Source organism: Bubalus bubalis, chromosome 1 (genome assembly GCF_019923935.1).
Source record: "Bubalus bubalis isolate 160015118507 breed Murrah chromosome 1, NDDB_SH_1, whole genome shotgun sequence".
NCBI classification, from domain to species: domain Eukaryota; kingdom Metazoa; phylum Chordata; class Mammalia; order Artiodactyla; family Bovidae; genus Bubalus; species Bubalus bubalis.
The window spans coordinates 139,546,240-139,570,568 of NC_059157.1; the positions used below are offsets into that span (position 1 = coordinate 139,546,240).

General features: G+C 35.5%; 1 protein-coding gene across 1 annotated transcript in view; it reads left to right on the forward strand.

The window, feature by feature from the left end:
• SPATA16 (spermatogenesis associated 16) overlaps positions 1-24,329 on the forward strand; it is a 245,750-nt gene that overhangs the window by 35,229 nt on the left and 186,192 nt on the right. Inside the window, 1 exon segment of the mRNA XM_045166072.1 lies at positions 14,878-15,023. Within this exon segment, the coding sequence (XP_045022007.1) occupies positions 14,878-15,023 (146 nt within the window).

Here is a 24,329-nt window from a genome sequence, read left to right on the forward strand (position 1 = left end):
AGCAAGGCCTTCATCCCTAGACACCAGCAAAGACCTGTGATCTTGGCAAGAATTGTGCTCTTTTTCTCCCTAGAGAAACTCCACCATCTCTTTTCTTCATTCAAGTACATAATCTAGTCCTTCTTCTCTCCACTTTTACATGTTCCAGCCTCCTCTGCTTCTAGAATTAGTGAACTGTCTATAAAATGGGTAATAATAGGAATTCAGTGATTCTTATATGTAAAAGTGCCTTGCTGCTGCTAAGTTGCTTCAGTCATGTCCGACTCTTTATGACCCCATAGATGGCAGCCCACCAGGCTCCCCCGTCCCTGAGATTCTCCAGGCAAGAATACTGGAGTGGGTTGCCATTTCCTTCTCCAATGCATGAAAGTGAAAAGTGAAAGTGAAGTCGTTCAGTTGTGTCCGACTCCTAGCGACCCCATGGACTGCAGCTGACCAGGCTCCTCCATCCATGGGATTTTCCAGGCAAGAGTACTGGAGTGGGGTGCCATTGCCTTCTCCAAAAGTGCCTTACCTGTTGCTTAATAACTTTTGATCTATCTCTTTCTTTCCCTGCCTATATTAACTATCTTCCCATTTCCTTAGTGGTAATCCAGTGAGGTACAGATACATGGATAGATAGATACATACATATATAGATATTTAGAGATCACTGGACTGGTATATATATCTGTCTCACTGCATGTATGAATATGAATTAAGTAGTTGTAAAAAGAAACTGGACTGGAATGGGTGAATTTAACTCAGATGAACATTATATCTACTACTGAGGGCAGGAATCCCTTAAAAGAAATGGAGTAGCCATCATGGTCAACAAAAGAGTCCAAAATGCAGTACTTGGATACAATCTCAAAAATGACGGAATGATCTCTGTTGGTTTCCAAGGCAAACCATTCAATATCACAGTAATCCAAGTCTATGCCCCAACCAGTAATGCTGAAGAAGCTGAAGTTGAACGGTTCTATAAAGACCTTCAAGACCTCTTAGAACTAACACCCAAAAAAGCTGTCCTTTTCATTATGGGGCTGCTGCTGCTGCTAAGTCACTTCAGTCGTGTTCGACTCTGTGCGACCCCATAGACGGCAGCCCACCAGGCTCCCCCATCCCTGGGATTCTCCAGGCAAGAACACTGGAGTGGGTTGCCATTGCCTTCTCCAATGCATGAAAGTGAAAAGTGAAAGGGAAGTTGCTCAGTCGTGTCCGACTCCTAGCGACCCCATGGACTACAGCCCACCAGGCCCCTCTGTCCGTGGGATTTTCCAAGCAAGAGTACTGGAGTGCGTTGCCATTGCCTTCTCCGCATTATAGGGGACTGGAATGCAAAAGTAGGAAGTCAAGAAACACCTGGAGTAACAAGCAAATTTGGCCTTGGAATATGGAATGTAGCAGGGCAAAGTCTAATAGAGTTTTGCCAAGAGAATGCATTGGTCATAGCAAACACCCTCTTCCAACAACACAAGAGAAGACTCTACACATGGACATCACCAGATGGTCAACACCGAAATCAGATTGATTATATTCTTTGCAGCCAAAGATGGAGAAGCTCTATACAGTCAGCAAAAACAAGACCGGGAGCTGACTGTGGCTCAGATCATGAACTCCTTATTGCCAAATTCAGACTTAAATTGAAGACAATACGGAAAACCATTAGACCATTCAGGTATGACCTAAATCAAATCCCTTATGATTATACAGTGGAAGTGAGAAATAGACTTAAGGGACTAGATCTGATAGATAGAGTGCCTGATGAACTATGGACAGGTTTGTGACATTGTACAGAAGACAGAGATGAAGACCATCCCCATAGAAAAGAAATGCAAAAAAGCAAAACGACTGTCTGGGAAGGCCTTACAAATAGCTGTGAAAAAAAGAGAAGTGAAAAGCAAAGGAAAAAAGGAAAGATATAAGCATCTGAATGCAGAGTACCAAAGAATAGCAAGAAGAGATAAGAAAGCCTTCCTCAGTGATCAATGCAAAGAAATAGAGGAAAACAACAGAATGGGAAAGACTAGAGATCTTGTCAAGAAAATTAGAGATACCAAGGGAACATTTCATGCAAAGATGGGCTCGATCAAGGACAGAAATGGTATGGACCTAACAAAAGAAGAAGATATTAAGAAGAGGTGGCAAGAATACACAGAAGAACTGTACAAAAAAGATCTTCACGACCCACATAATCATGATGGTGTGATCACTGACCTAGAGCCAGACATGACTAAGTGACTTCACTTTCACTTTTCACTTTCATGCATTGGAGAAGGCAATGGCAACCCACTCCAGTGTTCTTGCCTGGAGAATCCCAGGGACGGGGGAGCCTGGGTGTTCTTTGGAAGGAATGATGCTAAAGCTGAAACTCCAGTACTTTGGCCACCTCATGTGAAGAGTTGACTCATTGGAAAAGACTCTGATGCTGGGAGTGATTGGGGGCAGGAGGTGAAGGGGACGACAGAGGATGAGATGACTGGATGGCATCACCGACTCGATGGACATGAGTTTGGGTAAACTTCGGGAGTTCGTGATGGACAGGGAGGCCTGGCATGCTGCAATTCATGGGGTCGCAAAGACTAGGACACAACTGAGCGACTGAACTGAACCCAACTGAAGTAAGAAACTAGCACTAATGATAACTGTTAAGATTCACATTTGTCCTTCTAGGTATGACTGTGACTCATTAATGGCCAGCCAAGGAAAATGCTATCTAAAAAATATAGAATCTAGGTGACATGACAGACCTGGATTTAAAACATAGTTTTAGAACTTACTGTCAAATAAGTTAGTACCCTCTCTTCAGCCAAGTTCCTTACCTGAAAATTAGGAGTAAAGTATTTAATAAGATATCATCAATAAAAGACAATATTGAGTGCAATACTATATGAACTTAGCACAATGCCAAACACACAGTCAACACTCAATAACTGCTGGCTATTATAATTACTGTACTAGAGCTGACTTTGTATGTGATAATACATTTACTTTATAATATAAATAATACCTTGAAACAAGCATGCTATTAACATTATCTTCATTTTAAAATTGCTATCTTTATGAGCTAAAATTCCTGGGCAAGAAGGAAGATTTATTATATTAATTCATTTCACTCCTGCCATATTTCTAATCTGCTTTGCACATCAGATAGCTGGAGTTTAGGGGTATCCCTGAAAAAAACCCTGAAGGTTAATGTGTATCATTTACATGCTTCAGAGCATAAGCAAATTACTGGCTGGTCAGATCAAGGTGAAACACAGTAGAAGGAACCCACTGTGGCCACACCTCTATTTGAAGGCTACTTGAAAGGGGGGAAAAAAAAAGATTGAAGCATAGCTATTTTAACAAATAGGAGTAGGAGTGATTAATTACTTTTTACTGTCATTCAACAGCATGTCACCCAGGGAGTAACCTCATTTCTCCAATTCCCATAAATTTAATAGAGGTCACATCTTGGCCTACTTGGCTGAAAAGCACTGCTCCTAAAACCCTGATGGTACTTTTAAGTTCAGTGATGTGTGAACATAATTCTCTGCATCTCTCAGCCCCACATACTCTCTCTCTCCCAGGGAGACACTTTAGTAGATCTATGTGGCACTATGTGGAACGTTACAAGGGATGAGCTCTCTGATTCATTCCTCTTTCATGTAATAGGATGAGAGAAAATTTAAAACCAGTGAGTGTTATTCTATGGTGTAAAGATTCTTTCTAGTCTGTTAACAGAGTATAAAAAGATATTTATTAAAATTGAAAACTATTAGTTATGAGACCCTTGCAGTATGAACATTTAGCTTGGTATCTAAAAAGAGACTGTGAAGATCCCATTGACATATTGGCAGGATAGGATGGTGGTTAGCTCTTGTGCCTAAAGCCCATCCTTCTATATGCATTAATCCACAGGAAGATCATTGCAAAGGTCTGCCAGGCACCAGGTAGGATTTTCAAAAAACAAAGCCTCAAGGAAGAACAGATGATAAAAAGCAGACTATCACCTATATCTACTGCATGCCCAACTCAGAGACACAGGGCCTTTTGCAGCTAGAATGCCAGAAGTTCCCCACTGTGTTCAAGGACTTATTTCTGGGGCTCTCAGTGCTATTTCATCCCTTAATTCCACTATTAGTACTCTCTTTTTATATCTATGCGTAAATGTCAATCCTTTCAACATTTAGGAAATGGAAATTGATAAGCAATGGTTTATGTCCCCTTGAGATATGAATGAGAAGAGGTAGTAAAAGAAAGAGCAGTGAATTCTAGAGGTTGAAGTTTGTTTTTGTTTTTTTCTCCTTACGATTCTCCAGGCAAAGGAAGTTCTATATGTAAGTTCCAATAGTACCAAGGTGAGCTGCAAGGAGAACCAAGCAGCTACCAACTCAATCTCTAGTATTTGGTTTGGACCAATCTCTTGTGCAGTCAGGCCTTAGAAAAGATTCTACACGGTAAAAAAAAAGGGAAGCATTAAACTCAGATGGAGTACTGAACTCACATTTTCCAATAGAAAAACCACTGGAAGTTTACATGAGAAGTTCTACTGAATGGCTAACAAGGGTGCTAGGTACTAACAATTAAAAAAAAATAAAGTATTTAACAGAATAATTTAGGACAAGGAGGCTGATGTGGAGGAAAGAGAACTTTCCATCAATTTTAGCCCCTGGGAAAACCACTAGATTTCTTTTGGCATACATTTTTTTTTTTTTTTTAAACATAGTGTATAAGTTTCAAGATGTTATCATTATAATTCCGCATCCCTATACTCTATAAAATGGTAACCAGCACAAGTCTGTTTACCATCCATTATCATGCAGTTGACTTTCTCCCCCCATAGGTTTCAGTATTTGTCAAATGGGACAAACTTTTATCTACTTTATGGAGATACTAAAAAGTTACATGTAGTTATATACAAGAAAAAGTCTCAGAAATTATAAGCATTCATTAGTAATGAAGTCTTTAAAGTCTTTCCTATTTTCAATATTGTCCTCTCTATTTCAGATCTGATACTATCACTTATTCTTTACATATTTCTTCTAGTTTAAAATTTATGCTACAATTTAATTCTCAATTTCTTAATAATTTTATTTTCTTCAAATCCCTATCTCACTGTTTCAAAATAACAAATGAATACTACCTTTTCAAATTATCTTATATATTTGGATTGAAGGGAAGATCTTCAGAATTCAACATTAGGCTTTCCAGCCTCTTAATCTTTGGCTTTATTCCTTCTATACCACTTTTTTTCTCAAAGGTTTGTCCCATGTAGTGAAGAAGGGTCCCTCAGCGTTCAGTTCCTGCAGTCATAACACCTGTACCTTGAAAAAGACTACCACATGGAGTAGGAGGCAATTCTTTAGACAAGTTCAAATTTGTAGGATGGGGAAAGAAGGGCAGAACATGCAAGAACTCTAGGCACCCATGACTGATTTCATAAAAATAAACAAGAGAAAGAATAAGAGCATAAAAGACAAATGGTAAAGGGTCTGACAAATGGTAAATAATCCACAAATGATGAAATATAAATGACTAACAAATATGCAAAATGGTCTAGTCTTACAAGTAACCAAGAAAAGCAAGTGGTAACATTTTAAAGAATAAGAAGCACACACTTTCTTAAAGAGCTGTTGGCAAAAAAAAAAAAAAAAAATAGATGGAAATAAAAGCTGTGAATTTTTTTTCCTAAGTAAAGCACACAACACACTTCTATATGAAAAAGCTAAAATAAATGAGTTAAGTATTAATTAAAGATGTTAGTTTTTTTAAAAAGTACAGAGAAACAAAACAAAATCCCTTAGGAAAGTAGAAGGAAAAAATAACAAAGCCAACATAAAAACCAAAGCAATGAATTAGGAAGAAGAATATGAAAATTAATGAATTAATCTAAAAGTATGTTGGTTTTAAGAAAACAAAATCAAGTCCCTGCAATTCCAATTAAGAAACAGAAAACAGAACTATATAGTACTGAGAGCGAAAAAAAGAATGACACCACTGCTACATGGCATTTAAGATATTCTAAGAATATAATATTCTTCACTATAATGACAGATTTTAGAGTCTGAATGAAACATAATTTTCTAAGACAATATAAATTAACAAAATTAATACAAAACATTGAAAACCTACACATAACAATAATCAAATTAAAAAAAAAAGAGGTTAAAAAAGCTGGGCTGAAATTTTTTAAACTATTTCCAAGTGTTCCAGAGTACTGAAAAAGATGGGAATCTTTCCAATTTGTTTTATATGGCCAGCATAAGCCTGACACTAAAGCGTGGTACACATAACTCAAAATAAATTATATATTTGGAAAAAATCTAATTAAATATACACTGCTGCTGCTAAGTCGCTTCAGTCGTGTCCGACTCGGTGCAACCCCAGAGACGCAGCCCACCAGGCTCTGCCATCCCTGGGATTCTCCAGGCAAGAACACTGGAGTGGGTTGCCATTTCCTTCTCCAATGCAGGAAAGTGAAAAGTGAGAGTGAAGCCGTTCAGTCGTGTCTGATTCTCAGCGACCCCATGGACTGCAGCCTATCAGACTCCTCCGCCCATGGGATCTTCCAGGCAAAGGCACTGGAGTGGGATCCTATTGCCTTCTCCAAAATATACACTATATGAATAAAATAAATCTATATGAATTAGAATATCTCAATTGTAAAATGAATAAAATTCATGAAGTGTATACATACACATGCCCAATACATATGAGAGCTTTCTTTAATAATCTTTGTTGCCCATATGATTAGCAAAGAATAGATTAAAGCGTTGCTAATATCTAGTGTGCATGAGGATATAGGAAAAACAAGAAAGACACTTTGTTGGCAAAAGTATAAGACTTTTCTGGAAAGCACTTTCATGTTGTATATTTTCTAAAATATGCTTTTTGGGATTGTAATGTCTATGCCTGACTTGGCAATTCATGCAATTCATATAATGTAAGAGGACATTATAACAGATAGAATATGAAAATTTAGAAGTGATCAAATGTTGAACAAAGATGTATACACAAGGCTATTCAATGTATATTATTTATGACATTAAGAACTCTCAAGTCTCTGGAGAAATTTCTCATTAGGAAAAATATTAAATCAGGATCTAGTAAAATTATGCAGCCATTGAAAAATGGCATAAATTTATATTTATTAATGCCCAAGATATATTCAAAGAAAGAAACATAATACTGTGGATAATGAATAATATCATTATTGTAAATGGAAGGATAAAGACGTAGACAGATGATTGATCAATAGATAGAAAGCTAGGTAAGATGGAGATATCCACAGCAATATCTAACATTTAAGAATGGTCATTTTTATATCATGAAATTGTGAATTGTTTTCTCTTCATAATTTCTTAATTATCTGAATTTTTAACAATTTAGTAAAGTTCTTTTCATTATCTGTGGCAAAGAACCAATTCTCTTCAGTTTTGTCCCAATCTGTTGCAGACTGATATTTTAATAAATAGAGTAAAAAAAAATTACTAGAAAAAAAGAAGGGAAATAAGACACAAAAGTACAAAGCTAGCAAAGAGAGATAAGAAAGCCTCCTTAAGTGAACAATGCAAAGAATAGAGGGAAAATAATAGAATGGGAAAGACTAGATATCTTCAAGAAAATTAAGAGATACCAAAGGAACATTTCATGCAAAGATGGGCACAATAATGGACAGAAACAGCAAAAATCTAACAGAAGCAAAAGAGATTAACAAGAGGTGGCAAAGAAAAAAAAATAAAAAAAAAAAGAAGAGGTGGCAAGAATACACAGAAGAACTGTACAAAAATCTTAAAGACTTGGATAATCACAATGGTGTGGTCACTCACCAAAAGCCAGATATCCTAGAGTGTGAAATCAAGTGGGCCTTAGGAAGCATCACTACAAACAAAGCTAGTGGAGGTGGTGGAATTCCAGCTGAGCTATTTCAAACCGTGTAAAATGATGCTGTTAAAGCGCTGCACTCAATATGCCAGCAAATTTGGAAAACTCAACAATGACCACGGGACTGGAAAAGGTCAGTTTTCATTCCAATTGCAAAGAAGGGCAATACCAAGGAATGTTTTAACTACCTTATAACTGCACTCGTTTCACATGCTAGCAAGATAATGCTCAAAATTCTTTAAGCTAGTCTTTAGCAGTATGTGAACTAAGAACTTCCAGATGAACAAGCTGTATTTAGCAAAGGCAGAAGAACCAGAGATCAAATTACCAACATTGTTTGGATCACAGAAAAAAACAAGAAAATTCCAGAAAAACATCTCCTTCATTGACTACATGAAATCCTTTATCTGTGAGGGTCACAACAAACTGTGGAAAATTCTTGAAGAGATGAAAATATCAGACCACCTTACCGACCTCCTGAGAAACCTGTATGCAGGTCAAGAAGCAACAGTTAGAACTGGACATGGAACAGTGGACTGGTTCAAAATTGGGAAAGGAGCATGTGAAAGCTGTACACTGTCACTCTGCTTATTTAACTTATATGCAGAGTACATCATGCCAAATCCTAGGCTGATGAATAACAAGCTGGAATCTAGATTGCCAGGAGAAATATCAACAACCTCAGATATGCAGATAATACTACTCTAATGGCAGAAGGCAAAGAGGAACTAAATAGCCTCTTGATGAAGTTGAAAGAGGAGAGTGACAAAGCTGGCTTAAAACTCAACATTTGGAAAACTAAGATCATTGCATCCAGCCCCATCACTTCATGGCAAACAGATGGGGAAAAAATGGAAACAATAGCATAATTTATTTTCTTGGGCTTGAAAATCACTGCTAACAGTGATTGCAGCCATGAAATTAAAAGACATTTGCTCCTTGGAAGAAGAGATATGACCATTTGAAACCATGAAAAGATATGACCATGGCATTGAAACATGTAAACTATCATGTATGAAACGAGTTGCCAGTCCAGGTTCGATGCACGATACTGGATGCTTGGGGCTGGTGCACTGGGACGACCCAGAGGGATGGAATGGGGAGGGAGGAGGGAGGAGGGTTCAGGATGGGGAACACATGTATACCTGTGGCGGATTCATCTTGATATTTGGCAAAACTAATACAATTATGTAAAGTTTAAAAATAAAATAAAATTAAAAAAAAAAAGAAAAGATATGACCAACCTACATAGCATATCAAAAAGCAGAGACATCACTTTGCCAACAAAGATTCATATAGTCAGAGCCATGTTTTTTTCAGTAATCATGTATGGATGTGAGAGTTGGACTATAAAGAAGACTGTGCCCCAAAGAACTGATACTTTCAAATTGTGCTGGAAAAGACTCTTGAGAGTCCTTTGGACTGCAAGGAGATCCAACCAGTCCATCCTGAATAAAATCAGTCCTGAATATTCATTGGAAGGACTGATGCTGAAGCTGAAACTCCTATACTTTGGCCACCTGATGCAAAGAACTTTTCCAATGGAAACGACCCTGATGCTGGGAAAGCTTGAAGGCAGGAGGAGAAGGGGACAACAGAGGATGAGATGATTGGATGGCATCACCGACTGAATGGACATGAGTTTGAGCAGACTCTGGGAGCTAGGGAAGGACAGGGAAACCTGAAGTGCTGCAGTCCATGAGGTTGCAAAGAGTCGGACATGACTTAGTGACTGAACAACAGCAATTTTATTATAATTCAACAGATACAATATTTCTCTATCAAAGTACTGTGAAAGTTTCTAAATGCTTGCTCTGTGTTTTTGTGCATCAGTAGCTCTTGAAGTGTCACCATGTAGCACTGACGTAGTGATTAAACACACAGACTCCAGGGCCAGACATCTAGGTGTAAATTCAAATTACTAATACTGTAACCTGAGAAGATTACACTCCAAACTTCAGTTTCCTCGTCTGTAAGATGAGTAATGAAAGATATGCACTGAATATTTGTCCCTCCAAAATGCATTTGTTGAAACCTAATTCCATATGGGAGGGATTGGGGGCAGGAGGAGAAGGGGACAACAGAGGATGAGATGGCTGGATGGCATCACTGACTCGATGGACGTGAGTCTCAGTGAACTCCGGAGTTGGTGATGGACAGGGAGGCCTGGCGTGCTACGATTCATGGGGTCGCAAAGAGTCAGACACAACTGAGCGACTGATCTGATCTGATCTGAATCCCATATGTGATGGTATTTGGAGGTGGGGACTTTGGGAAGTGATTAGGTGTCTTGAAGGTGGAGCCCTCTTGAAGAGGATTTTTTCCCTTATAAAAGAGACTCCCCCCCCCGCCCAAAAAAGGAGACTCTCAGTGAGCTCTCTGGTTCTCTTTCTGCTATAAACATTATTCATGTATGGATTTCTCTGTGAACTGAAGTCTTCATTTCTCTGGAATAAGTGCCCAGTGTGTATTAGTTGAGTTCTACAGTAGTCACATGTTTAGTTTATTAAGCAACTGCCATACTGTTTTCATCACTGGCTGTACCATTTTACATTCCCATCAGCAAAGTGTGAGTGATCCAACTCGTCACCATTTTGATGTTATTACTACTTTTTAGCCATTCTACTAGGTGATATCTCACTGTAGTTTTAAATTACATTTCTTTGACGGCTAATGATGTCAAACAATAAACACGTTGAACATCTTTTTATGAGCCTATTCATCATCGGCATGTTCTCTTCAGAGAAAACTCTGTTCATGTCTTTGCTCACTTTCCAACTGGATTCTTTTTTTTTTTTTTTACTGTTGAATTTTCAGTGATTTTCCAGGGCAGCTGAGCAAAATATGTTGACTGCATTCGATTGGTTAATGATGTTGTGCAAATCATCAGGATCTTTGCTGACTTACTTTCTAATATTTCTATCACTTGCTGAGAGTAAGAATATCAAAATATCCAACTATAATTATAACATGAGTAATGTTTTAGATTTTAATTAAAAACATAAAAATAAAACTATTTAAAAAGATGGGACTATTAAATACAATTATAATTTATTATAAAAATATGAAAATTATGTTAGGAAATATGCAAGAAATTAATGGCAATTAGATGTGGCAATAGAGTTATGGGTAACTTACTCTCCATCTTTTTTTTTTTCTTTTGATAATTTCCTGGACAATTAAATAGCTTAAAAAATTTCCAATTGAATGATATATACTGTAATTTGTAGATAATTGATAGCTAAAATAATGCCTCATTTTTAAAGATTTATTGTTCTTTCCTAGATCTGCAAGGATCACTCAAAATTATGTCGAATATGGTGGGCAAACAGTCATCATACAATATTCTATTAAGTGAGAATCTATTAGCAAAATCAATCTTACTAATGATGATACTAATTAAAGAAAAATGTGTGGTTGTATTTTTAAGAATTTAATCTTGGTTTTTTTCTGCTATTATTGGGCTTTCTGTTATTTTTATCTGTGTTTTAAAACAAACTTTGAAATTCCATTGTACCACAATTTCTGAAAATAGGTTTGATATTTATTTCTTAAAACAACTTTGAAATACCTTAGAAAAAGGTTTTATAACTTTTTATAAACTTTTAATAACTGAAGTATTATCAGGCTATTTTCAGAAAACTATCAAATATATTTGTAAAGTATGTATTTTTTGTTAAAATTTTAGCCTGTGATTTTAATTTACTACTGAAATTTACTATTAAATTTTGAAATTTTAATATCCAGTTTCTCATGAAAACAACAACTATACCCATAAGAGTTTTTACTTCATTTTTCCTAAAAAATTATGCTTTTAACTTGTCCATGCTTCTTTTTAAAACAAAAATTTCACACCTAATTTTTGTTTTATAATTCAAAGTCTTCTCATTAATTTACTATATTAGGTAGTTTAAAACTTTTTATTAACTTGTTTCCATGACTTTTTTCACAAAAAGCTAAAGTGTATAGCTTTAGACAAATGCAACTTGAAATAAGTCACCCTTCCTGCATGCAAATAAATACATCTCATATTAAAGTCCTTCATCTTCTAGAGAATTCACTTGTTACTCTTCACGAATGACTACCTGAAATTGTAAAATTCAACAAAATATCTGAAATGTCCTTTATAATCCTGATACCTGTACTTTGTCTATATTTTCTATATTTCTACCTTTAACATCAACATATTTGTAACAATTTGCCTTACTGCAAAGCATATTTCAAAGAAACATCACTTTAGCAAACAAATAAGGTAACCTTTAATAAAATCAGAAAGTTCTGTATCTTACAGTACTTGATTGATAAATCACGATCACCACAAATATACAGGCTGCGTGTTTTTCCATTTTAATGTGAACTGAAAAATTATTATTGTCTTTCCTTGCTTACAGTTTGGTTTCATAAAGTATGCACTCTGGAGTGTTAAGATTGATCATTTTATTCCTTTTTTTGGCCTTGAAACTCATAGAAGTAGAGACTATAGCAAACATTAGATCAGGCACTTATTTTTCACTTTCTTTCAATGTTCACAGACAAAGTCTTAATGTTATTAAACTTGAAGGTCAGCTTCCTTTTGCCATGTAGAATCTGAATGTCCTTGTGGAATTCACTACCCTAATGGCCCCTGTATTCATCCTACAAAAAGTATGCCTGAGAAAGGAGCTATATCTGCTCTATCACACCTGATACTAACAAAGAGGAGGAAGGGGCAAAGGACATATACAACGTGGGGCTTGTTTCCTTTATGTTTAAGATTTTAAACAAACAGGCTTCTCTGTCCCTGGAATTCTCCAGGCAAAAATACTGGGGTGGGTAGCCATTCCCTTCTCCAGGGGATCTTTCTGACCCAGGGATCAAACCTAGGTCTCCTGCATTACAGGTGAATTCTTTGCCATCTGAGCCACCAGGGAAGCCCAAGATTTTATGTGAAAAAAATCCATGAGGTTTGAGCATTTAAAATTTGGGGGAAATATGCTGATTTAATTTAAAGGATAAAACTACTCAAGAAAGTCTAGAATTTTAATACAATGATATGCTAACAAATGATACTACATAATTTCTACTTCTGTTGTTTTCCACTGACTTTATAAAAAGCTGTGTTATCCAAAAACATTTTTTCTTCCTAAACAACCATTATTTTAGGTATCTCAGGATCATATAGGATCAGACTGGTATAAGAAGAGAGTTGCTGTCTCCAGCTATCATGTTCAAACTAAAACACTTTCTTAAACTATATTTTAAAGTCTGTTTACAACCACACTGACATTTGTGAGGTCATACTCTCAGGAATAGTTGCTAAATCACTGTTAAATACTTTGTCTCTTTTATTATGAATTTTATCAGGTAATCTTTATAAAGCATGGAAACAGCCTTGACTAAGGTCATTTACAAATACTTTGTATCTTCCATAAAAGTCTTTGTTCCCCCACCTTGCCAAATAATTGAGAAATGTATTCTGAGGATACATGGATAGAAGTTGACTCTTTTATGAAGGGCAATTAGAGGGGGAAAAACCTTTATGTCTGATTCTGTGTACATAGTTGTATGGGAAAGTGAATATTAGATTATAAAGAGCTCTCATAATAAGAAAAAGATTAAAACATCAATGGAAATAGGCAAGGAATGCAAAAACAGGAATTTACACAGAACTAAAAATAGCCAAAATTTATTAAAAAGACCTATTAAATAAAACCAATTTGATTAGACCAAAGTAAAATGTTAGGGTAGTATTTTTTGTCTGACGATTACTAGTAATTAATAAATATTTATTGACTGAATGTATGTAGTAAAAAATGTATCCCATCAAATTGGAAAAGACTTTTTAAAATGATATGAATTATTATAGTTGACAGAATATCTAGGTAGTACCAGGTAACTACCAGTTCAAAGGATGTAAAACATCTAGATTTTCCTTCAGCTTATAGTTGTTGGATAAAATTAAGAAGAGAAACACATTTTAGAACAGAATAAACCCACTCTCAACCTATTTGCACTTTAAAAAATAGACAATAATGTTAATGTAAATGGCAAGGCAGCCTCAACTTAATCTATAAAAGAAAATTAGTTTAAATAACATTTTTTAAAAAACAGGATTTAGAATACAAGAAATCTTACACAGAGATATATACAAATAGGTACTAATCCTCAAATGTTACTATCCCTGGTGAGAAAAGCATACAGGAGATAAAAATAGCAAATAGCAATAGCAAAAATATAAAAATAGCAAAGAAGCAGATATTCTGACTAAGGTCACTAAGTGGTGGTGGAGTCTCTCCTCCCCCATCAGCCTTGATTCTAGGGAACAGTAGAAAACTCTAAGGGGGAAAAAAAAGTACCAATCTATCCTTGTCATATTATTGATACTTCTTAATGTTTGGGGTTTCTCCCCAAAATCAATTATTTTCTTCCTCTACAGTTTATCTATGGTGCCCAGAAACCATTGACTTCCTGGAATTTTTATTAAGAATTCCACATTCTTGCCATGTTTTTCAGATACTGTGGCCTCTGCCAATAAATTCTAATAAATTTTCACTTCTTTTCTTTCAATAACATCCTAGAGAATATGATTCAGACTCAAATTAATCACCAATCATGTTAATGGCTCCTAGGAGTTTACTTCCGATACCCCTTATTATATTAAATCAAACTTGATAGTGTGCTACATTATTGCTTAGCTGGGTTTTCATAAAAGCACTGGTATTTAATATGATTTATACCTGGTTTTCTGTTAATATCTCTGCTTATTGTGTGCTTTATTTTTAAAATAGACATTCTTAGCTAATGACACCCCTTTAAAATATATCATACTTTAAAAATATTTTACAGGAAGCATTTTACAATAAAATGTGTTACTTATAGTCACTTAATAGTGAACAGGAATAATTTATTTAATTTACAATCAACATGTTAATATTTTACTTGTTTGGAAAAGTGTGTGTATATATTATGTTTTGTTTATTTAAAAGATCAATTATTTGTCAAGATGATTAGAAAATTTAAAGCATTGTATTTATTTTTCTTTTAAAGCTTTGCAGCAAAGGGGCAGTTCTGGGAAAACCATTTGAAGCATCTGCTGAAGATATAGCTAGTGTGGCAAGTTTCATTGAGACAAAGCTTGTTGCATGCTATCTGCGAATGAGGAAACCCGACCTTGCCCTGAATCATGCGCACAGGTAAAATGAAGGGTTAATAACTGCAAGTAAGTACTATCCATGCAAGCAGAGGGTATAATGTGAGCTTGTAGGATTAACTTAGATTTCATTGAAATGTAATCACAAAATTAAACCATCTCTTTATTACTTGATTTATGTTAAGCTAGACAATCATCCTATCCTCGTCATAGAGATCACAAAGGGCATCTCAAAACCTAAGGGAAGAAATAAACCCATAATTAACTATCATAAAGCAGACAAAATAAAAAGGCAGGCAACTGCAGTAGCAAATGACTACAGGGACAAAGGAGGGATCGAATAAGGTTAAGTAAGGGGTGAGAAGGATGAGAAAGATTTCCAAAACTGACTGAGATACAAAGAATGGTAGAAAGAAATTCCAGCTATGAACCATGAGCAAAGACACCGAAGTTTATGGCTTATTTGGTGATAACATAACTGATTCAAAGGATGTTATGAAGGGGCAAGTGTGACAGCTGTCCAAAGGTATGAATCACCTTTTTATCATTGTCCTTAAAGATTTCGTTTATATATTTCTATCCTCTTCAGAACTCTATATTAGCTTTTGGTTTCCTAGAATCCTCAAGGTTACCCAGCCCTATCTCTTTTTCTATAAAAATGTCCTCTCCTATGTCTTGTTCCCTAAAGGCCTTGATCTTATCATGGGCAGTATTCAGTTTAATCTACCACAAAGATAAAGTGATTATGTTACATCTTTTAAATAGCTCTTTTCTTCGAATTATGATGCCTCTATACCTCCTTGCCTTATTTAGAGCAATTTACCTAAAACTTTAGTCTTGTTCATTCTCTGAGCTCATACATCCTGGATTTCTTTTGGACACAAATAACAAAACTAATTACATGAAAACATAATGCCTTCCCTGTTAATAACCAGTAAGAAACATAACCATCAATTGTATTAAGACTCATTATGTGAGCAGGAGATCTGCCAATGTGCTAAAACTCTTTTATAACTCTATATCCACAATGATATAGAAGTTCCACCAGATATTCTTAACAGCTCTATGGAGACCTCAAACTTATAAGCTTAAGTTTGACATCAAGGACCTGCTGACAACAAAATCACTTTGAAATTTCTAAGATAACTTGCTGGAAAGAAACTTTTTGCTTTAAATAAACTGCAGAACCTAAACACAGATTCTCTTCGATACCAAAGAAAATTTGACTCTATATTTTCTGGAAACACCTTATGCAACCATAGTTTCCAAAGCCAATATCAGGACATATGGTTACATTGGAAGAATTTCATTTCATTTCCATTTGAAAGGGCCAATATTGGAAATGTAATGTATACTTCAGTATGTTAAAATATTGGAATTTCTGAGCCACTTAGGTGACTTGTAAGCATAATAAAATATTTGAAATTGGGAATAGCCCAGAAAAGCTATAGGCATATGTAAACAATAATGAATTGAGATGCACCTGAAAGTAATTATTTATCACCTTGTCCATGGTTTTCACTACACATATGAAGTGCCTTTAACATTGCCTACATATTAATCAAAATGTCTCCTGGATATTAGAATGGTTTGATGGATTTTCAAATCATTTTTATAATCATAAAAAAATTTTAAATGGCATGATCATGCCAAAATTCAATTCAGTTTATAAAAATAACTTAATGAACATTAATCAAAATAGTACTATAAGAAACAATAAAATGCTATGGTTCCTAAGGATGCAAGGATTAATTTCAAAATGGTTTACTGTTTAGACTTTGAAACTTTCGTTTTAAAACTAAGAGTGCCCTTTCAAGTCCTTGAAAATTACTGAGGGGAGGGTATACAATATAAAGATGAAAAGTAAAATGATCTTCCCTATTATGCTAGGATTAACTTCTGTATCCTTTTTATTCTATTGTAAAATAATTTTTGCTTCTAAGTTGAACATTAACTAAGAAATGGAAATCAATAGAGGTTAAATAGTGAATTCATACAATTAATTATGCACTAAGTGAAATAAATCATTTTTCTAGGCTTGTCATATTGCAGAACTACAGAAATCAGTTATATGATTCTAATATTAAAATGTTTTTCAAGATCTCAGATTTTTAAAATAGAATCTAAAACATAAATATATTTCTCAAAATAAATAATCAGGATATTCAGTCTATAAATAGCTTATAACCATTAGTTATACACTGAATGCAGAATCTTTCTTTTGTATTATTACCACACTGTGATGGTTGATACTAATCATGGATCAAAATTAAAATATTCCCTTTTTGCATTTATTTGCATTCCTGAAGCATCCTTTCTTTAATTTTATGTAAATTGTGAGGCCTACTGCATATCTTTAGATTTGTTAATACAGAAATTAGCTTGAAAACCATCATGTAGTTTTGCTTTTGATAAAAATAAGTGCATATTGTTTTGTCATGTAGAAGACTACAAGAACCATAACTGTATGGTTTTAGGTTCAACAAAGATACATTTTGAAATTAATTAGCTGAGTATTGCCATTTAAAATATGCTAATAAGTAATACAAAGGTTTTGAAAAAAAAAGTGGAAGTATTTGTTGTTCAGTCATGTCCAATCCTTTGTGACCTCAAGGACTGTAGCTTGCCATGTTCCTCTGTCCATGGGATTTCCTAGGCAAGAATGCCAAAGCAGGTTACAATTTCCTTCTCCAGGTGATCTTCTCCACCAGGGATTGAACCCTGGTCCCCTTCATTGCAGGCAGATTCTTTTACCGAGACACAGGGAAGACAACAAAGGCTTTAGAAACAACTATTAGCAAGTTTTTCTTTTTTAAATAACCTATCCAAAGCACCATATTTGGATGTCATTTTTTTTTTAACTTCAAACCAAAGTCATGCCTACACTCACCAATTGAACATATCAACTCTGTGCTCACTTTATCAAACTATTGTCATCGTTTGTCAGTGGTGTCTTGATCATTCCTGAGACTGATTTCTAATTACTGCTATCTTATCAAGAATGGAATCCTTCTATAAGTCTTTCTTCTCATATAATTATATGTTGATGTGTATAATTCTAAAGATTCTAATAATACATATCACCTTTTTTGCCTACTTCCCATCTTTAGACTGATGTTGTTTATGCTGTAGAATTTTCTTTTTTGGCCTTTTTAAAAAATTAATTTATTTTTTATTGAAGGATAATTACAGAATTTTATTGTTTTCTGTCAAACCTCAATATAAATCAGCCATAGGTATACATATATCTCATCCCTTTTGAACTTCCCTCCCATCTCCCTCCCCATCCCACCCCTCTAGGTTGATACAGAGCCCCCATTTGATTTTCCTTAGCCATGGGGAGCCTGGTGGGCTGCTGTCTATGGGGTCACACAGAGTTGGACTCAACTGAGTGACTTAGTAGCAGCAGCAGCAGCAGCCATACTATGCTGTAGAATTTTGATGCCACTAGGTGGCAGACAAGATGAAGTCGAAAATAGCAAATATGTAGAAAAAAATCCTCTTTTCAAAATTGTTTTATAATTCTCTCATCTATGTTCATTCATTCAACAATTATTTATTGAATGCTAACCAAGAGCCTGTGCTAGGCAGTGGGGTAGCAGTTGTAAACAGGAATTGTGTTGTTTGTATACATTAGAAGAGGTAGCAAAGTTTAAAAAACAAATGTCAATAAATATGAGAAAAAAGAGTGTGATAAATGCAACTAAGGTAGTAAATATAATTTCACATTGCAGAAGCAGCATCATTTATTAAATAAGATTCATGGAGTCTGAATCTGACTGCCCAGGTTTTAAATGTGATTCCCCCACTCACCAGTTCATTTGAGTTTAATTCTCCATAAATTTAGGTTATAATAACTGTACCTACTTCACAAATTACATCCCACAAAGTTTTGTGAAAATTAAACAGAAACCCATGGATTCTTTATTCCAGCCATGACAGTTACTGGTATAAAAGGGCCTGCCTTCCTGCTATAAATAAGTATAAAACTAGGCAAAACATATGAAACAATTCTTTTTAGGCACTGGAAAACGGTCAGCAGGACTTTGATCCTTGAGAGAAGGGTAGTATACACGATGACTACCATGGTTTTCCTGACCAAACTCAGGGAATTAAACTTCAATCTCAATGAGCTGAGGAAGCAGAAATTAGAATATCAGTTCAGTTCAGTCGCTCAGTCCTGTCCGACTCTTTTCAACCCCATGGACTGCAGCACACCAGGCTTCCCTGACCGTCACCAACTTCTGGAGCTTGCTCAACTCATGTCCATCGAGTCGGTGATGCCATCCAACCATCTCATCCTCTGTTGTCCCCTTCTCCTCCTGCCTTCAATCTTACCTGCATAAGGGTCTTTTCCAGTGAGTCAGTTCTTCACATTAAGTGTGAAACTCCAAAGTATTGGAGTTGGATCTCCTTGCAGTCCAAGAGGCTCTGAAGAGTCTTCTCCAACACCACAGTTCAAAAGCATCAATTCCATGCTCAGCTTTCTTTATAGTCCAACTCTCACATCCAAACATGACTACTGGAAAAACCATAGCTTTGATGAGATGGACCTTTGTCTGCAAAGTGATATCTCTAGTTTTCAGTATGCTGTCTAGGTTAGTCATAGCTTTTCTTCCAAGGAGCAAGTGTCTTTTATTTTCATGGCTGCAGTAACCATCTGCAGTAACTTTGGAGCCCAAGAAAACAAAGTCTCTTAGAATATCAGATATTAGAATATCAGGCTGATAAAAAAAACCTGTAATTACATAGCAGGTGACTGAAGGAGAAATAGATATGTGAGGGGGTTGGGGGTAGAAGACTGCATGAAGATTTGCTGCAGGTTCTTGACCAATATGAAAAGTAAGACTTCATGTAGCAGAGACTGCCTGTTGCAGGACCAAGTAATAAATGAAAATACCAGAGGAGCTGCAGTGATAGGAGATACTGAAGAACCAGTGTTAAGAGAGCTCACTGAGTACCTCAGGCATTCAGCTAAAATTCCTGAAAGACAATGCTTTAAGAATTAGGACCATAACCTCCAGAAAGAATCACACCTTAGAATTAAGCTCAAAGGCAAAATTGACCTATCTGAAAAACCACACCTGACAAGAACAAGAGTATTTGCCCTTTAACTGCCTGATAAGAAAAAAATTCTACAGGTTTGCAGCGATGATGTCATTCCTTAATGACATGCCATTCCTTAATGTCATTCCTTAATGACATGCCATTCCTTAATGTCATTCCTTAATGATGTCATTCCTCAATTCCTTACAAAGTTTCATCCAAAATATTTAGCATAAAACTAAAAATTACTACACATGCAAAGAAATAGGAAAATGAGACTCATATTTAAGAAAATAAATAGTCCTTAGAATCAGACCCCAAGATGACCCACATGTTAGAATTGGTAGAAAAAGATTTTAAAGAAGCTGTAAAAAATAGGTTCAAGGATCTTGAGGCAAAGATGGCCATAATAAGTGAAGAATTGAGAATCTCAAAACACACAAAAATAGAAACTATAGAAAAGAAACAACTGGAGATTTTACCATGGATTAATGAACTATTAATATCTAAAATAAAAATATACAGATTGACTTTAACATCAGATTGAAGATTTAGTACTAAAGAAAGGTTTAGTGAACTTGAAGACAAATCAATAGCAATTATCCAATATGAACACACAGTATCATTTAAGATATTTTTAAAAATTAACTAATGCTTCAGTGACTTATTCTCAAACACAGTAACAAGTCATCTACCCACATGGTTTTTCCAGTAGTCATGTATGGATGTGAGAGTTGGACTATAAAGCTGAGAACCAAAGAATTTTGAACTGTGGTGTTGGAGAAGAGTCTTGAGAATCTCCTGGACGCAAGGAGATCCAACCATTCCATCCTAAAGGAAATCAGTCCTGAATATTCACTGGAAGGATTGATGCTGAAGGTGAAACTCCAATACTCTGACCACCTGATGTGAAGAACTGACTCATTGGAAAAGACCCTGATGCTGGGAAATGTTGAAGGCAGGAGGAGAAGGGTATGACAGAGGATGAGATGGTTGGATGGCATCACCGACTCAATGGACATGAGTTTCAGGAGGCTCCATGAGTTGGTGACAGACAGGGAAGCCTGGCATGCTACAGGCCATGGGGGAGTAAAAGAATCAGACAAAACTGAGCGACTGAAATGAACTGAACTGAACTGAACTACATGTAAGTGTTTCAAAGAGAAAAGGGAGAGGAAAGGGCATAAAAAGTAGTTATTGGAAATTTTCCAAATTTGGTTTAAAAAAAGAGTAAGACACAGTTAGCCCCAACTAAAATAAATATAAACAGAACCATATCTAGGAACAGCAGAGTTTTGAAAACCCAAGATGGAGAGAAAATATTAAAGGCAGACAAAGGATAACAACACATTATTCACAAGGGACAATGATACAAATAACAGGTAACATTTAATCAGAAATATGGAAGCCAAAATACAATAAAAGAGGAAGCTTAAAGTGCTGAAAGAAAAATGATGTCAAATCAGAATTCAACAAAAAAAATTCTTCAAAATGAAAGTGAGATAAGAACATTTTTATATAAAAGTTTAAAAATTAATGGAGCAGATCTTCACTTTGAAAAATGGTAAGGCATAAGCTGAAATAAATGACAGTAGATTTAAATTTGGGTCTACAAAAGGGAATGAAAGCACCAGGAAGTATAAATAAATGAGTAAACTTAAACAATATTTTTCTTCTCAAAATTTATTTAAAGATGAATGACTAAGGGAGAAAACAGCATTTTATTATATTATCTAAAGTAAAAATAATACATAGTAAGATTACTTATTTTGATGTGAGATATTTGACTACAATATCACAAAAACCTATGGGAGGAGACACAAATGGAATTTAAGTACTAAAGTATTTTGTTTTTGTTTCTTGTTTTACATGAGGTAATAACAGTAACTTTTTATAAGAGTTAACAACAGTATTAACTCTTAAGTAGCTTGGGTTAAGTTAAAAATGCATGTTATAATCCCTAGAGTATCATTAAAAATATTAAAAGTATAGCTAGGAAACCAATAATGAACGAAGATTATATACTAAACAATATTTAATGAATTGAAAATGAGTCAAGAAAAGAGGAAAAGAAGAACAAATAATGAATGAAACAATAGAAGATAACATCAATACTCTAAGGTTGAACCAAATCATTAGTAATTACATTAAACATATTAAAACAATTGACTAAACATTCCAATTCAGTTCATTTCAGTTCAGTTCAGTTGCTCAGTCGTGTCTGGTTCTTTGTGACCCCATGGACTGCAGCACTCCAGGCCTCTCTGGCCATCACCAACTCCTGGAGTTTACTCAAACTCATGTCCTTTGAGTCAATGATGCCATCCAACTATCTAATCCTCTGTTTACCCCTTCTTGTGCCTTCAATCTTTCCCAGCATCAGGATCTTTTCAAATGAGTCAGTTCTTCACATCAGGTGGCCAAAGTATTGGAGTTTCAGCTTAAGCATCAGTCCTTCCAATGAATATTCATGATTGATTTCCTTTAGGATGGAATGGTTGGATCTCCTTGCAGTCCAGGAGATTCTGAAGACTCTTCTCCAACTCTACAGTTCAAAAGTATCAATTCTTTGGCACTCAGATTTCTTTATAGTCCAACTCTCACATCCATACATGACTACTGGAAAAACCATAGCTTTGACTAGACGGACCTTTGTTGACAAAGTAATGTCTCTGCTTTTTAATATGCTGTCTAGGTTGGTTATAGCTTTTCTTCCAAGTAGCAAGAGTCTTTTAATTTCATGGCTGCAGTCACCATCTGCAGTGATTTTGGAACCCCCCAAAATAAAATCTGTCACTGTTTTCCACTGTTGCCCCATCTATTTGCCATGAAGAGATGGAACCAGATGCCATGACTTAGTTTTCTGAATGTTGAGTTTTAAGCCAACTTTTTCACTCTCCTCTTTCATTTTCATCAAAAGGCTCTTTAGTTCTTCTTCACTTTCTGCCATAAGGGTGGTGTCATCTGCTTATCTGAGGTTATTGATATTTCTGCCAGCAATCTTGACTCCAGCTTGTATTTCATCCAGTCCAGCATTTCTCATGATGTACTCTGCATATAAGTTAAATAAGCAGGGTGACAATATGCAGCCTTGATGTAGTCCTTTCCCAATTTGGAACCAGTGTGTTGTTCCATGTCTAGTTCTAACTGTAGCTTCTTGACCTGCATACAGATTTCTCAGGAGGCAGGTCAGGTGGTCTTGTATTCCCATTTCTTTAAGAATTTTACACAGTTGTGGTGATGCACACAGTCAAATGCTTTGGCATAGTCAATTAAGCAGAAATAGATGTTTTTTTGGAACTTTCCCACTTTTTTGATGATCTAACAGATGTTGGCAATTTGAGCTCTGGTTCTTCTGCCTTTTCTAAAACCAGCTTGAACATCTGGAAGTTCACGATTCACGTACTGCTGAAGCCTGGCTTGCAGAATTTTGAGCATTACTTTACTAGCTTGTGAGATGAGTGCAATTGGTGGTAGTTTGAGCATTCTTTGGCATTGCCTTTCTTTGGGATTGGAATGAAAACTGACCTTTTCCAGTCCTGTGGCCACTGCTGAGCTTTCCCAATTTGCTGGCATATTGAGTGCAGCACTTTCACAGCATCATCTTTCAGAATTTGAAATAGCTCAACTGGAATTCCATCACCGCCACCTGCTTTGTTCATAGTGATGCTTCCTAAGGCCCACTTGACTTCGCATTCCAAGATGTCTGGCTCTAGGTGAGTGATCACACCATCGTGATTATCTGGGTCATGAAGATCTTTTTTGTATAGTTTGTCCGTGTATTCCTGCCACCTCTTCTGAATATCTTCTGCTTCTGTTAGGTCCATACCATTTCTGTCCTTTATCAAGCCCATCTTTGCATGAAATATTCCCTTGGTATCTCTAATTTTCTTGAAGAGATCTCTAGTCTTTCCCATTCTATTGTCTTCCTCTATTTCTTTGCATTAATCAACGACAGATATTATCAGTCTAGATTAATTTAGAAGATTCAACCGTGGGCTATCTATAAAAAGACATAGTTTGAAAATAAAAGAAAGAAAAATGATATGACATACAGTAAATATAAAAACCTCTCTTTATGTCAGGCTTAGCTATGTTAATATCAGACAAAGTAGATCGCAGGAAAAGACATTATTACCAAAAATAAAAATAAGGCTCTGTAAAATTTTGAATATTTGAAATCTGACAGAGTTTGTTTTCTTACTACAATGAAATTAAATTAGAAATCATTAACAGTAAGATATTTAGAAAAATCCCTCCAAATACTTGGAAATTAAACAGTACACCTCTAAAGAACCCATCA